At 39.7% G+C, this 17556-nt stretch overlaps 1 protein-coding gene across 1 annotated transcript in view; it reads right to left on the bottom strand.

The window, feature by feature from the left end:
• Window positions 1-16019, bottom strand: part of SUSD2 (sushi domain containing 2) — a 271052-nt gene extending 255033 nt beyond the window's left edge. Inside the window, exon 1 of the mRNA XM_089677367.1 lies at window positions 15698-16019. Within this exon, the coding sequence (XP_089533493.1) occupies window positions 15698-15764 (67 nt within the window). The 5' untranslated portion in view covers window positions 15765-16019. The remainder of the gene's footprint in view (window positions 1-15697) is intronic.
• Between the last annotated feature and the right edge of the window lie 1537 nt (window positions 16020-17556).

The raw sequence follows: 17556 nt of genomic DNA, 5'->3' as shown, positions 1-17556 counted from the left end.
CATTAGCAAGAAAAGCGAGAAAAATTGTATCGCCGCTCCTTACCTGATGCTGACGATCCGCGCTATGGTAGGATCGACGAGCAGAGGGCGTGATGACGTCAGCGCGCACCGCCGGGTGTACTAAGATACACCTTTCCTATGGGGGTGGCCGCGCGCCCCCGATGTTTACACGCTGGCGGTAGAGGGGGGGGGGGTGAAGCGTGCATGTCCCCGCTCACCGGCTGTGAGCAGCGGCAGTGACAGGTGCCGGGCACGCGCAAGCATGACATAAACAAGCCGCGTCCGGCACCTGTCACTTTCGCTGCTCTGCATAGCTTGTCAGCTCTGCAGAGGCAGTCGGTGAGCGGGGACAAGAAGAAAAAGGTGGCGGAACGCAGTACCGCCGCGTTCCGGCAGAAAGAAAGCCCTGCATATAAGACATTGTTCAATCAGCATTAGCGGAAATTGGTCACGAATTGGGTATCAGTCCAGTATAGTCAGAACATAAAAACTTGTAAGTAACAAGCAATGTTATTTTCCATGCTTCCATTCACAAATGTCAGAAAAGTATGACATATTAACAAATAGAGACTCCAAACCAAGTCTCAAGGCAGGAAACAAGGGCAAGTGCATCAGGATCATCCTATATGCTGTAGAGGAGGTGAATTCAATCCAAGAGTAGCGATTAGCTGAACAACCCTGAGTTTGGATCCACTGGGGTTTGCCGAACTTCAAAAGAGTTTGGATGCTGAACCCAAACCTCACTGAAATCAATGGGAGTCAAATCTGTCAAATTAAAAATGCCCATTTTCCTTGCTAATATGCAAGGGGGTGCCAAAATTAATACTTTTATTATCATGCTCTGGTCAAGCCATCAGGCCTGGGGCACTTCCCCAAAACCATTTTTAAGCATACATATATTTTCAGTTGGAGTGAGTTATTACTCCAACAATGTCGGGTAGAGGGTCTAAAATAGGATATCCAATCTCTGACAAATATTTTTTAATCATCCTACTAGGCCTAGTACCATGTATAACTTCTGATTTCCCCCCTGAAGGATGTAAAGGCAGTAGAGTACTTCTGAAAAAGCTTTGGTATATGTAAAGGCTTATAAACTCCCCTGTGGATGACACATGCAAGAAAATATGTAGGCTCCTAATCTTCTTTCTCAATGCCCTTACCTGTATATGTCAACATTTTTTCCCTGCTCCTAGTGCTCATGTGCTCACTGCTCACTGCTTAAGTGGTGCAACCAAAATCTATACCTTTCATGGATCTTGGAGTCAATTGTGTCTTTCAGCTTTGTTCTAAGCTCGGCCAATGGAGGGGTCAGTTGATCTCTTATGGTTACATTTCAGCAAGGAAGTGCCTAAAAGCAACTTTCTCAAATCTTTTTTGTCTATTTAACAAAGCCCCCTGCAAGATACATTCATCACCATAAGTGTATCACTACTGAGGCATGATCAGAAAGCATGATGAGAAAAATGTCAACTGCAGATAGTTTATCCAGATAACCCTAATCATAAAAAGATCTAGTCTGGAATATGACTGGTGAACAGCAGAAAAATACAAGTAACCATGGTCTGAAAAAGTGCAGAGTTTCCTGGACCATCAGGATATGCAGGTCATGGCAATTTAATTCACATCATATACTGTTGTGCTTTATTCACAGTATAGGTTAGTATCCTCAACTATGCCACAAGATCACTGGCGACAGACATGCGGTGACAACAGGCAAGAACAAAAACAACATAAACAAATGGAAAAACAAATTACTAAAACTGTAAACCTCAGCTACATCACCACCCCCTGAATGTACTAAACAGGTAACGTTTGCATCCACCACATCCAGCTCCGTTCTTCTGATAAAACCCCCAAAACATCAGATAACACAAGCTAGAAACAGCTAAGATGTGTCTTTACAAAAAGCAAAAAGGCTCCGGTCCAGCATAACAACAAACAGACATGACTACAGACATGTTTTGCAGACAATATCTACAAGAAAGTACTCCTGGAGAAAAAATAGGAAGAATGATTCACCAAAAAAAAAAAAAAAGAAGAAAGCAGCCAGGTGGGGTGGAAAAGGAAGCCCACTGATCAAACAAATAGAGTGGCCCATAGGACAAGACCTCCAATGGGACACCTCAGCCGCTGCTCAGCGCCACCCATACACTGGCACCCCACCACAAACATCCCCCAAAACAGATACATTAGCACAGTGGCAGACATCCTTCAGGTATTTAGTAGTGTACAGTCAGTTTTTAGAAATCACAACTTCCAGAAATCTATGAAGCCACCTCCGGAGGGCCTGCACAATGTCCAGTGCGGCGGCATTCAGTACAAGCAATGTAATGGGAATAGAGCTCCACTCTGGAAGTGATATCTTTGGAAATTTAACTGTCACACAGAAGGTCTTCAAATTGTCTTTCGTATGCAGTATCAACATTACATCATTCCTACTTGCTAGTACCTGTATTCCATCAATTTCCTTCCTTGGAAGCTCCAACAGAGGGTGCAGAGCTCTCCTTTGGTTTAGAGTGTGGTAGAATAGGTCTGGATAGAAATAAAAATTTTGCTGTGCATCTTGAGCAGGGTGGTCTCTTTATTTGTATACCTCATCAATTTATCATTAACATCCCTAGGCTTTGTTACATCTTCTCTGCGAGATCCGAATGCCATATGTGAGCCTGTGCATTTGCCATTAGTGGATAAGTGAGGCTGAGTAGTTGTGAGCAGGGGAGGAGTGATCCTGCGATGTGGCAGTCAGTGGAGGAGTAGGTGGGTGCAGTGATGGTCATTGGAGAAGTGTGTGCATAGTGGTGATCAGTGAAGAAGAGAGCCTATGTATGGTCGGTCAGTGGACAGTGAGCATTTGCCATGGCAGGGAGTAGAGAAGTGAGCGTGCAGCTGCAGGCTGTATAGAAGTGAAGGTAGACAGTGGAGGAGTAGGACTGTGCAGTGGTAAGCAGTGGAGAGCAGTGAAGAGATTAGTCTGTATAGTGGTGGTCAATGAAGAAGCAAGTCTGTGCGGTAGTGGGCAGAGAAGAAGGGAGTCTGTGCAGTGTTGGCCAGTGGAGAAGTGAGTGTATTCAGTGATGCACAGTGGATATCCAAGTCTGTGCAGTGGTGTACAGTGGAGAACCTAGTCTGTGCAGTTAGCGTCAGTGAAGAAAAGTCAGTGCAGCAGTGTGCAGTGGAGAAAAGAGTCTTTGAAGTGGCGTTCAATGAAGAAGTGAGTCTGTACAGTGATGGTCAATGAAGACATGAATTTGCACAATGGTGGGCAAAGGAAAAGTGGGTATGTGCAGTGGTGGTCAATGAAGAAGTAAGTCTGTGCAGTGGTGGTAAATAAAGAAATGAGTCTGTGCAGTGAAGTCTGTGGATGTAATAGTGGCCAGTGGATAACTGCATGTGAGTCAGGACTTATGTTTCAATCCCATAGCAATGAATCTCCCAGCTGTGACATCAGTGGAGGGATCAGAATTATGCAGGCAGAGCCAGGTTATTCCAATCACCTACATATAGTATAAGAAATGCACGCTAGTGCTATAGCCAATAATAATGAAATGAACAGCTGCAGACACACTAGGGGATATGTACCTTAGCTGACAATATTTAAATAACAATGTGCTGCAATTCAAATATAATTAAAACATCTCAATGTGTGTTGTGCAAACACCAAGAGATATAATGAAATACAATGAACAAAAAGTCCATTTTTAAACATAAAAATTTTCCGTACTCCAGGACATGTCACAGTGCCTCCCACATCGGTGAAAAAAAGCCAAGGATGAATTTGCAAAGACTTACCAGAAATAGGTGGCACTCTACCTAAATAAATCGCATAAACCCGCATCCATGGCACACTTCACATTTCATCACTTGATGGTAAATCGAGTTCAGCAGCAGTTCAATGAAGTTCCACTGCTTATAACTGCAAAATACTTCAGCACAATTATAACTGGTCCCATCTCCAATATAATACTGCTGCTGACACTAAATGTGTTCCCACATATACAAATAAACTTTACAAACAAGTGCCATGCAATACTGATGTATTATACACAGTGTTGCAAATTTATATAGTGTTTATAAACGATATAGGGTCTGAGATTAAAAATCCCATTTCAGTCTTTGCAGATGACACCAAGCTGTGCAGTGGAATAACGTCCTTACAGGATGTCTTCAATTTACAAGCTGACCTCAATGCACTGTTTAATTGGGCAACTATGTGGCAAATGAGGTTTAATGTTGATACATGTAAGGTTATACACTTGGGGCTAAGAATATGCATGCATCATACATACTAGGGGGGTACAACTGGGGGAATCAATGGTGGAGAAGGATCTGGGAGTTCTGGTAGATCACAACCTTAATAATGACATGCAATGCCAAGCTGCGATTTCCAAAGCGAGCAAAATCCTCTCTTGTATCAAAAGAGGTAAAGACTCCAGAGAGAGAGAGATATCATATTACCCCTGTACAAATCATTAGTAAGACCTCATCTGGAATATGCAGTTCAATTTTGGGTACCAATTCACAAAAAGAACATTGGGGAACTGGAGAAAGTACAGAGAGGGGCAACCAAACTGATAAGAGGCATGGAGGAGCTCAGCTATGAGGAAAGATTAGAGGAACTGAACGTATTCTCTCTTGAGAAGTGGAGATTAAGGGGGGAAATGATCAACATGTATAAATACATCAGTGGTTCATATAGTGAACTTGATGTGGAGTTATTCACCTTGAGGTCATCACAGAGGACAAGGGGGCACTCTTTACGTCTGAAGGAAAAGAAATTTAATCTCCAAACATGGAAAGGTTTCTTCACAGTGAGAGCTGTGAAAATGTGGAATAGACTCCCTCAAGAGTTGGTTCTGGCCAGCTCAGTGGATTGCTTCAAAAAAGGCCTGAATTCTTTTTTAGATACAGAGAATATAACTGGTTACTAACATTTATATGTAAAGTTGATCCAGGGAATATCTGATTGCCTCTCAGGGGATCAGGAAGGAATTTTTTTCCCAGCAGGAGCAAATTTGATCGTGCTTTGCTGGGGTTTTTTTGCCTTCCTCTGGATCAACTGTGGGTATAGGATTATAACTTTTTTTTTTCTATGGTTGAACTGGATGGACTTTTGTCATTTTTCAGCCAGACTAACTATGTAACTATGTATAACATATGTGCAATCCTCATAATAAAGTGTGTGTGCAAATATTCAATATAACATAGATAAACTCCCACATAACTTCTTATAAAGTGCATATAATAACAACAGTGCCAAACATTACATATACAGTGTGATCATCTTGCAATATATGACTCCCACATGGTAATTCAAGTCCTTATAAAATGTGCAAATTTCACTTTAAAAGGTCAATATGTTCTCATAGATATTCATGTAACTTCCTGCCATGTTCAAAATCACCCTTGTGTATTTCTTCTGCACCAGAACACATATATGGTCTCACCTCCTGGATTTGATCTATAGGTATTTAGGTCAAAAAACACCTTTCCCTTATAACCTGGGTAGGTATATTTTTCTTTATCTCTCCACCTCATATCTCCCCCACACTCTAATCCAGGTTGGTCTTCCTATTTCTTATATAGCATATCCACTAAGCTTGATTGCAATTTCTTCTGTAAAAGATAAAGAGGGGTCTTTGTTCTGTCTTCCCCAAACACAAATTGGATTTTACCATGGAAATGGAAGCCGTTACTTCTCTGACATCAGCTCAATGTGACCAGAGAAGGAGAGTTTACACCAATGACATCACCACACCCAGCTGACTCCAGGCCGTTCCTAGCTGGCTAGGTGAGAGAATCATGTGGGTGATGTATCCAACAACATGGGATTCATATATTGCAAGATGACCACACTGTATATGTAATGTTTGGCTCTGTTGTTATTATATGCACTTTATAAGGAGTTATATGGGAGTTTATCTATGTTATATTGCATATTTGCACACGCACTTTATTATGAGGATTGCACATATGTCATGCACTATATAAATGTGCAACACTGTGTATAATACGTGGCACTGCTTTGTAAAGTTCCACTGCTTGCAAACAAAGCCAAAGGCCTCCAGTCATCCCACAGATGTTTTCTAGTTGAAGACTAGTGGCTACAAACATCCAGTGCTCTCAAACAAAACCCCAAGGAAACCCATGCTCCAAATAATGTGAATCAACACCTTTGCACTCACATATATTGTGAGAAAATACAGTGCTGTACAAACACATCAGCCAAAAAGTCACATTACATACTTTTCTCTAATTCACCCACCAACATGCTGCCTTTGGCATTGTTACCTCAGCAGTAATGTCCACTTCCATATTGATGAGGGCACAGTCCCTGGAATTCATAAAGACTGGTGTAGACAGAAATAACAAAAGTATTTCAAAGGCAGTGAGGAAGTGTTGTAGAATGCGCCTAATTCATGTACCTTTCTGGACCGGGTACTTGATTTGGGCACAATACTTTTTTATTTCTCTCACTCTCTCTCACAGTCTCTCTCTTCTGAGTAAAACTGGTGCTCTACTCTTATCACACTTTGGAGCGAATGCAGTTCAAATTGTTGCATGTCTCTTCTGAGGGCAACTGGTGCATTAAGTTTTCTATAGTGTTTGGCACATTGCTTTTTAACCACTTGCCACCCTGAGGATTTACCCCCCTTCCCGACCAAGCCATTGTTTACATTACAGAGCTGTGTTACTTTGACAATTGCGCGGTCATGCAATGCTGCACCCAAATTAAATTTAGGTCCTTTTTTCCCACGAATAGAGCTTTCTTTCGGAGGTACTCGATCGCCTGTGCGTTTTTTATTTTTTGCGCTATTAAAAAAAAGAAAACCGACAATGTTTTTTAAAAAACAATATTTTTGACTTTTTGCTATTAAACATGTCCAGTAAAAAATTTAAAAAATCAAATTTCATCATAAATTTAGGCCAAAATGTATTCTGCTACACGTCTTTGCTAAAAAAAAATCCCAATACGTGTAAATTAATTGGTTTATGTGAAAGTTATAGTGTGTACAAATGGCAGTATATATACTCGTATTTAAACATTTTTTTTAATTTGTACTAGTTTAGGCAGCAATCAGCGACTTATAACAGGACTGTAGCAGACATTCTGACACTGGGGGGAACTGACTTGGTGTCAATGACATCCCCAGTGACACCAATACAGTGCTCAGTGCTAAAAAAAAGCACTGACACTGTACTAATGGCACTGTGCAGGAAGGGGTTAACATGAGGGGTGATCAAAGGGTTAATTGTGTGCTGGGAGTGATTTACTAGGGGGCAGAGTCAGCGTGCTTCACTGTAATCACACTGCTTTGGATGCCTGTGGTGTGCACAGCCATCCAAAGCAGTGTGACCGAGCTGACAGTGTGCCCATGCTTTTTTTTAGCACTGAGCACTGTATTGGTGTCACTTGTAAACAAAAAAGTTCTCCTTCCTGTGGGAGATCCTCAGTAATCTCTGTGCACTGGCCAGTAATCACTGGCTGGGACCTGGTGAATGACAGCCGCGGCCACACACCCCTACCCAGAAATCCAAAATCACGTGTATAAATACGTGATTTTGTGCACCTGTGTCGCCCTGTAGCAGTATTTCTGCTATAGGGTGGTCGGGAAGTGGTTACCTGTTGCATGTCTCTTCTGAGGGGAACTGACACAATAAGCTTGCTATTGTATTTGGCACATTGCTTTTAAAATGTTGCTTGGCTCTTCCACGCATGCCTGCCTATTGAACTTTGGTGCAATGCTGGTCTGATGGTCCCACGCCTCTCTCTAAGAGAAACTGGCTCTCTAATCTTCTTATTGCAATTTGGCATTTTGCTGTTCTATCCAACGTCCATATCTCTGAGAACTGGCACTACAATTTTGAGCAACGCTGCTCTAACTGGCATACACATCTCTAATGAGAACTGGCATTGGCATTTTATTTGCAGTGATGCTGCTCTAACTGGCATATCCATCTTTTGGAGGTAACATCTTCCATGGATACTTACCAAATTACAGTACTGGAGTCATTAAAAATTCCTATTTCAAGAATTTCTTCAAAAGAGTATTAGTGACTCCAATATTAGTAAAAGTATTCCAACTGAAGATATTCCTGAGTCTCAACACCTAAAGCCTAATAAAAGACTCTTATACATCCTCAACTGAACAAATTGTAAAAAAAAAAAAAAAAAAAAAAATTGTAAAGAAAAAAAGTAAAAAAAAGTTAAAAGTTCTTTTTTTAAATTTATTTTCAATTTTTTTACATAATGTCACCAGTCAGTATCTCTGATCACCACCACACTAGTCATATGATGATATATGCAATTGCTCTGGCTAAAGTATGTAGAAAAAAAAAAGTATACTTGATTTAATTTGTTTATTTTCTAAATAATTGTGACAAAAATTACAATTTCATAAAACTCACCATGCCTCTTACTAATTACCTTAGGGTATCTATTTTCCAAAATGTGGTCATTTGAGGGAGGTATTTGTACTGTCCTGGCATTTTAGGGCCTCAAGAAATGAGTAAATGTAGCAAAATAAATTTTGAAGAAAGATTTTTATATTTGCAAACAAAGAAAAATGTGCTTTAAAAAAATTTGTATTTTATCAATTATATAGCAAAAAAAAATATATAAAAAACCCAGAGGTGAATCAATACCACCTAAAGGAAACTCTATCTGTCTAAAAAAAATGGTAAAAATTTCATTTGGGTACAGTGTTGCATAACTGAATAATTGTCATTCAAAGTGTGACAGTGCTGAAATCTGAAACTTAGCCTGGGCAGAAAGAGGTGAAAGTGTCTGATATTGGGTAAGTGGGTAAATTAAACTAACAAAATGACTAATTAATTAAATAACTAGATAAATAATGACACAATTTAAATGACATTGACAATAATTCTGCCACTAACTGGCACCGACTTACACTAGACACTCAGAAGACTAGACCAAGCTTTAATATGATTAATCTGTTCTCAACAGACCTTTACATGTAAACACATCTTTGTTGGATCGATCCTTTCCTCAATCTCTCTGTCTGCCAAAAGAGAGTTGGTCTTAATTAGCTCCAATTTCACAAGAGACAAACTGTCGTTATTTCATTTTGAATTTGGCGCAATCAATGCAAAAAAAATTAAAAAGTGTCTCTAGTAAGAACTAGCTGATATGACGTACAGCTCACAGATAGGAAGAAAAGTGGCACAAATGGTTATTGAATTTGACACAATGTATTAACAATGGCTGTTATTGGCAGAAAAGTAGTGCAGGACCTTTATTGAATTCCCCTGAAAGTGTCCTCAGCAATATGGTGGCTCATATCTCAAACATGCTTGTCTAGCATCACCCAAGTCTCCTGGCCACTCTGCATAGACCCAGTAAGTGAGAAGAAGGGGGAACAAGTTCTCATGTTCACTTTCTGGGTTTTATTTTTAGTATACATTTAGGATATATATGCATGTTTACTATCTGTGCTGATTAACCTTTAAGTAAACATTGCTAAGTTAAATATCAGCTCAAAGCTAAAGTAATGAGATGTGTAATTGCGCTGTCAGTGTGTACAGGTCAATGGGAGGCATGTGAAAACTGCAGCATAAACATCTTACTCTCCTTATATGTAAAGTTTGCAATTACATCAAACACAGCATGTATGCAGAAATTAAACTAATTTTACTAGTACATAAAATGGTTTGCAGAAAAAACCCTTAAAATTTAGGACACTAAGGAGTGTATTTAAACAAAGTCTGCATTGAAATTCACCCAGTGAAAGTGCATGTGCATTCAATCCATGCAAATGTAGATTGGACATCTGTTCCCACCAAGCTGGCCTAAGTCACAGGTATTTTTCCCACCGACTTCCACCCAAGAGAAAATAACCAGTCCCTCACTTAGCTTCTTGTAACTACATGCAGAGACATTTTCTCTCTCCTCTTGTAGAGCTGCTTTCAGCTCCACAGTATGCAGACACTACCAGCCCTCTTGGCTGCTCAGAAGATTTCCCGGGACAAGGATAAAGGATTAAGTCAAGCGCTGTCCTTTGAACGCCTGCTATATGTGGCAGTCTTTCCCCCTGTGGATCCCAGGGAGTGCTGATGTACTCACTCTGTACTTTTTGCTTCCACTGCTCCAGGTCTCGATCCCATTCATGCTGCAGGATATTTTATATAAAACTCTGCATGTTTGAAAGATGTTTCCGAAGCTTTGTAGGCACTGCCTTAGTGGGGCCCCTGATCTCACTAATGGGCCACACATTATGTTCAGCATATGTAATGCTAGAAAAGACTGTCAGAGACAGCAGGCATAATGGAAATGATGGTCAGATACTGGAGACATGCTACAGTGTTTGTTGAAGCCATACTGTAGAAGGTCCCAAGAGACTAGGGGGCATGGTATGAGAGGCTAGTAGAGATTACTGCTGTAATGCATTTATATATCACTGCTCCCTGGTCCCAAAATGCACTACTGGGGTATAAAGGCCAAAAAACAGGTACCAAAGGGCTGCATATAGTCCTGGGACCACAGGTTGGTCACTACAAGTCTAATCTGCTAGGCTAGTTTAAACTTTTCCTAAACAAGTGAACTTGTTTTCTGTGGTATCAGTTTTATTATTAATATAACAGTTAGCATTTTTAGTAGAAAAGGTTTAGTTTTCCTGAGCACAGACGAAGAAATTTTAGTTCAGTCATTAGTTTTAATCAGTTTAGAAATGTCTCTTTAAGAAAATATTGTCGATCTCCTCATCTGAATACAGGTGGTAGAAGCTACCCTATGATTTCTGGTATAACCTGACTGATTCATGGGAAAATATCCAGAAAACTTTAGGCTTTGAAAATTTTGCTTTGGGCTGTTTATTTTACATTGGCAGGTAGCACATTGTGTCCAGGATTTTATTTACAGGGATAAACTCCTGAACAAACCATCTTCACACTCAAGAGAAGGGAATGCATAAAGCTACATTGAATTATTTGAATTGCATACTTAAATTTGGTCTAGCTTTGTAAGTATGCATATTTCATACTTGATGGGCTACTACTTCAGTAACAGTTGCCATCTTCTGGATCCTGCTTGCCTTCTATGGGAGCGGCTTCCCTTCTGCACACAGAGTACGGGGTCACTTGTTCGGCGCCGAGCTGGAGATTGTGGCATTACCACATTTCCTCTCCACCTTGTCCAATCAGAGAATACCTTGGATTCATAAAAGAGAAAAAAAAAATACAAGGCTTTTTATGAATGGCCGCAATTGTGCAATTGGGAAGCTGCTTGCACAGAACTGCGCAGGGCCTAAAAGATCTTAGCTACTGCTGGGTAGCACTGACTATTGCAATGATTGTCAACTTCCCCAGTGGCCCATCAGGTATGGGTATGTATACTTTCATTGTGACAAGCTGGGTCAAATTTAAGTATCTATATTGCATAATTCCTGGAGTTTTGGGGCATAAAAACCCAGAAAAAGACTGAATAAAATAATGGAGGGCAGTGTGGACAATGGAGAGGATCACTTTGTTATTACCTAGCATAATGTGCAAATATGCTGTGCACGTCATGGCAAATAGCTCCAGAGGATTTGGCATGTATTATTTTTTTCTGGCTCTTTATTTCCATTTTAACTAGTGCAGTAGTCTGTTTGGCGGATTACTCTATTTCATTCTACTTTACCGTTAGTAATGATGTGCAGGTATTAGGTTAAAATATGTACCAGGTCTTTACTGCTATCCAAGATTTATATTAACCCCTTCGCACAGACCACCTCCCAGCCCTTAAAGAGTTCTAAAAGCTGGAAGGCGGAGGCTGGCATTTGGGTTGTGTGACCACTGTGATTGGCTGCTGTAAGTTGTTTTAACAGGGCCGCATAAATGCTGCTGATTGGCGTTAAGGCCCATCCGCCAAGCCACATATGCGTACAGCCGGCATCAAGAGGTTAACTTTCTGTCCTGTTGACAACATTTTACCAGATTGGATATGAACGGGAGGCTAGGGGAAAGCTAAAACTACTGTCAATTTTTTATTTCTGTCTCTGTCCCTATCATAGGTTTTCTCTCACTTTTTGTTTAGTGAAACCACTGACAGCAGGATAGGAAGTGAGGGCTGGACACGTGGGATTTGCTTTGTTTTCATTTGGTTTCTGACAAAAGTTTAATTTTCAGAGATTTGGATGTATTCAAATCTACAAATGGACTTAGTAACAAATGTCAACAAATCTGAAAATAGTTATAATGAAATTAATGAATAAATTTGTTTCATTAGGATGATGTCACATGCTGTGATAGTAGTTCGGGCCCATGGGGAAATGAATTCAATTTTTGACTTTGTTCAATAACGAATTAATCTGAATTTCATTCCATTTGTTAATTCAGATGCACATGACGCAAGTCATTACTGTCCAATCAGCCTGTGCCATTTCTCTTGGTGGGTTAGACTAGAAAAAATATCGGATTCATCCGATTTGATAATATATGGAAAATTATAGCAATCTTATGGAAAAATTGCTAATTTTTTTAAATCTACCTGGACCAATGAATATACAAAATGAATGCTAAAGACACAAAACGAATTCTAAAAAGGAATCGGTTTAACATAACCAATATGACAAAACTAAATTTTTCAGTTCACAAATGCATCTGAAACAAAATGAAACTAACCAAAAATTTCTGGTGTGCACATGTCTAGTGAAGCTCTAGCCTTCCCCACTCTATCCAATAATATTCTTGATATACTATACATTTTTAAATAGATTCAGGAACTCTAGAGTAAAACTGAAATGTGTATCTATAATCTATTTTAGGTGAATGCACACACAGGAATTTATTTATAAAAAAATTCACTGTACAAAATTGACAAATGGTCCCAATGGAAAATGTCCATATTTTGTGTAATATGATTATTTCCTATGATTGGCAGCAACATCTAGTAGCTATATTGTGATATTTTCCGGATCAAGGTATTTCAGGACAAATACCACACTGTGGCCTCTATATGGCACCTACAAAAAAGGAAATAATCATAATACACAAAATATAGTGTTTTTTTTAATGCAGCTGTATGAAAGTTTGTCACATTCATATGTCAAGTTTTTTTACAAATAGAACCCAACTAAATGAAACCCAGATTTTGTGCTACTGTAAAATCACCGGGGACTACATTGGACTTATCATTATTTTCATGTATATCATCCAACTCTCTGATACATGGCTCCTTTTTCAGTCGGTGATTGTGTTGCCACAGATAATTTGTATAGTATATCAGCTGGTAAGCAGGCTTTCTGATGAGTTCAGCTGCTCACGGCTTCTCCAGCTTGGGTACAAAGAAAGAAAGATAGACTGCTCTCATTTCACAGCTGTTGTCAGGAAGTAAAACCCACTGCTGAAAAAGTTTTACCAGTTGCTAAAACTTATCTGCATCCCTTCACTGAATATTAAGGTCAATGGGGTAGATTTACTAAAACTGGAGCACTTTGAATTTGATGCAGCTGTGCATGGTAGCTAATTATCTTTTAACTTCAGCTTGTTGAATTAAAGCTTTGGCAATAAAACCTGGAAGCTGATTGGTTTCTGTACAGAGCTGCACCAGATTTTGCAGTTTCAGAAAATAACCCCCAGTGTTACATGAAAGCTTTTTCCTCTTCCAAAGAAAGCTTTTTCCTAATCACTGATATATATGTTTCTGGCAAAGACCTTCTACTGAACAATCCTTTATATGTGACAGATTTAAAGCATTAATATCTGCACCAAAATGTCCAGCATGTTATGCAAGTTTTATAAGTTCATTTTTAAACTCATTGATAATAACTGTGGTATCAGTCAGGCTTTCAAGCATGTTGGAAAATCTCAATAAAATATGGGGGAAAATATGTGGCCAATACCTATACAAGAAAAAAGCAGACTACAAAAGGCTATTGTTCCCTAATGATACATACAGATGTAAACAGATGCTACAGCTGGCAAAGTTCAAATCAAACACTTGACGTTCAACTCAAAACACGTTATCTACCACAAACGCTACTAAGAACGTGGCCTGCATTTGGAATATTGGCCAAACATCCCATATGGATGTCCTTATGTATGCACATATTTCATAGTAAGTTCTACATATTCTTAACAAGCAGGGAAAGAGTTTTAAAACAAGCCATCATTGACCTATATAGCTGCTGCAATGTGAACTGACTAAAGGCATTGTTTTTCATTTTGGATAGAGTAGGGTAGTAGAGTTAAAACTGATGCCAGGTTCTTTTTAACAACTATGTCTCAATAGGGAGTTTTTCCTTCCCTTCTTGACTTGTAGACAGGAAGTGAAAGGATATCTTTACAATAACAGGAATATGCCCTCTTAAACAGCTGTCAAGGGAAAAATGTCTGCATTGGAAGATATTCCCTCTACTCCTGTTCTGGTGGCAACTTAAAATTTTATCACTGGTGACAGGTGATCCGAACAATAAGAGAGGATGAATCTCCCTAGTGGGGACAAAGACAGAAAAAAACCTGGCAGATGGTCCAACCTCTCCCAACTCACCTTTAGTTATACTTTAATGCTCAAAGATTCTCAAGGGTCACAAGATTCAAATCATGTTTCTGTAGGTTTCTAATAGCCTAAAAACATCTGCCATTTGTTTACAGTAGAAGGTTGGGACACAAGAAATACTCATAAGAAAGAAACAGGATTTCAGTTCCCCTGCTGTAAACGTTGAAGGCAAAATTCTCCAGGATGCTTATAGTAAGTATAGGTGAGTGGGGGTATTTTTTTTAAAGCAGTGGTCTACAAACTGTGGCTCGAGGGTCAGATGTGGCCCTTTGTTTTCCTTTATCCCGGCCCTTGGGGCATTTTCTTCCCTACTGATATGGGGCATTATTTTTCCCACTGACCCCAATGATGGGGCACTATTCCTTCCAGTGGCCCCAATGATGGGGCACTATTCCTTCCAGTGGCCCCAATGATTGGGAACTATACCTTCCACTGACCCCAATGATGGGGCACTATTTCTCCCACTGATACCAATGATGGGGCACTATTCATTCCACTGACCCCAGTGATAGGGTACTATTCCTTCCACTGACACCAACAATGGGGCACTTTTTCTTACACCGACACCCACGATCAGGCACTATTCCTCCCACGGACCCAAACAAGGGGCACTATTCCTCCCGCTGACTCCAACAATGGGCACTATTCCTCCCGCTGCCTCCAATGATGGGCACTATTCTTTATACTATTACCAATGATGAGGCACTATGCCACCCACTGTTATCAATGACGGGGCACAATTCCTCCTCCTACTGACCACAGGCAATACATATTTTTTCTACTCTCACCGACCACCAAGCCTGTGGCATTGTTTACTCCCAATGACGCACTTTCTACTCCTACTGGCCACAGTTTGGCCCCCGTAAAGTCTGAAGGATCATAAACTAGCCCTTTGTTTAGAAATTTTGACCCCTGTTTTAAAGTGTTTTTATGTCTTGTTCAGAATATGTAAAGGCATAGTCTGGGCACAGGTTCACTTTAAATTAAAATACTCTATGAATTTGGGAGTATAGACCCACAGAGTTATTGATCCCATTTCATTATCCAGACATACTCAGTCATTATATTATTGTACACGAGTTTTATAGCTATTGAAAATGATTACAGTGGAGAAGTATGCAATACAGTTGATAGCATAAATCAGGACCCTGACATATCCAACACACACACACAAACATGCCATAAGCTGGATCTGGGACTTACCTGAGATTTCATAGGCACAGTAATACAGAATGAGCAGACTCAAAGTAAAGTGCACTGAAAAAGGCATGTTGAACTGTAATCTCTCTTACATCAGCTGTCAGGCTAGAACAAGACGTAAGACCTGCAGAAATTGATGCAGGCCTGCCAGTTGGGTGAAGGATGTTGATAGCACACAGCTCTTGCTGATTCACACATGTATTAGCCCAAGTACACAGCTCTGTAAGGAGAAGCACACAGCGACTCCCCAAAACAGAATGGAATGGCTCTAGTAGTACAGCCTCAGGCTCTAAGGTAGCAGAGATTAGACTTTACACAGTGAGCCTGGCAGCTCTCCCAGGGAACAACTGACAGCGTGAGTGAAGTTCCAGGTTTTATACTCTGCTGACAGGAAGCTATTCTACGGTACAGAGACCATTCTCTCTGAGTCAGGCACACACAGCAGAGGCTGGTAAACATCTGCAGACACAAGTGATTCTGATCTGGATAGACTTTCTTCATCATAGCTAAAGTCCATGAAAATTCACTGCACTCTAAAAACAAATACTAACACACTTTCTTTTTCATTGCTGTTTATGCCCACACAAACATGTACAATAAAATAATAGATTTTTTGTACTCACTGTAAAAATTCATTTTCTAATTTCTTGGAGAGAGATGTAGCTTTATTTAAGTGAACATCAATCAGTACTAGTGGGTTCAGCTGCCCATTTCCAGACACTAGATGCAAATAACTGTACAGGAAGTTTGGAGGATGGTTTAGCCCTCTAACTATCAGAAAATCTCTGTTATTAGCAAGCAGTACCAGTAAAACACATACAGTACATAAACAACCTCAGCATAGTCCTCAATAAACAAAATGGTAACAGGCCCAAGCAAAAAATATGTATCAAACTTGTGCCAAGGAAATAAGTGAAAAATTAAGTGAAAAATTAAATGCTGCTGTTCAAGGATTGACTAAACATCAAAAAATAATAATAAAAATAATACAGCGCAAATAATACAAATAATCAAAACTGTGAAAAATTATATGTGACAGTCCAAAGAAAAAACAAAAAAGAGATCCCTGTGCTCAAATCCCAACAGCTAGTGCATGCATTTATCCATCAGGTGCTAAAGGGGTGTAACCACATTAAATTCTGAAGGACCCTCTGCACACTGGTATATACCCTTTCAAGCAGACTATGCAATAAATAGGGATATTTAGTTCACACATATTGCAATACATGCTTAAGCTGGCCAACTGCGTCAAAGGACTGGCCATAGAGGGATTACTTTGACGCAGTTGGCCAGCTTAAGCATGTATTGCAATATGTGTGAACTAAATATCCCTATTTATTGCATAGTCTGCTTGAAAGGGTATATACCAGTGTGCAGAGGGTCCTCAGAATTTCTAGTCCAAAGAAAAAGTCCCAATTTAAAGTCCAATGTCCCAAAAAATGTGAAAAAATTATTATTTACTCAAACTTTATAAATTTTCCAGCTTGCTCACATCTTCTGTGAAAAGCATTTTATAGATCCACAATCACCAAATGCTGTGAATTCCCAAACTGGTATGGCTTTAAGATGCAAAAAAGCAAGCCTGCAGGTGGGGTATGGTGTCCTCAGAGATGATATATCTCTTTATGTGATTTCACACTGACTCTCCTTCCCAGATATTTCCTCTTATAGCGAAAAACATAAAAGAAAAAGATGCCAATGATATATTGCTATATACTGATAAAAAATATATTTTATACAAAATGCAAAAAAACACCTTCCTTACACTAACATAAAGTAATTAAGCCCCAATTTCCATTTGATCTCCCACATCACAGATGGTGATCTACCCTTATCTTCCTCCAAGCTCTCACTCCTGGATG

This window comes from Staurois parvus, unplaced genomic scaffold (assembly GCF_062004578.1).
Source record: "Staurois parvus isolate SC_StPar_1 unplaced genomic scaffold, SC_StPar_1.0 ptg000014l, whole genome shotgun sequence".
In the NCBI taxonomy this organism is placed as follows: Eukaryota; Metazoa; Chordata; class Amphibia; order Anura; family Ranidae; genus Staurois; species Staurois parvus.
The sequence above is the reverse complement of the archived record's forward strand: the minus strand, read 5'-3'. Positions and strand labels throughout refer to the sequence as shown.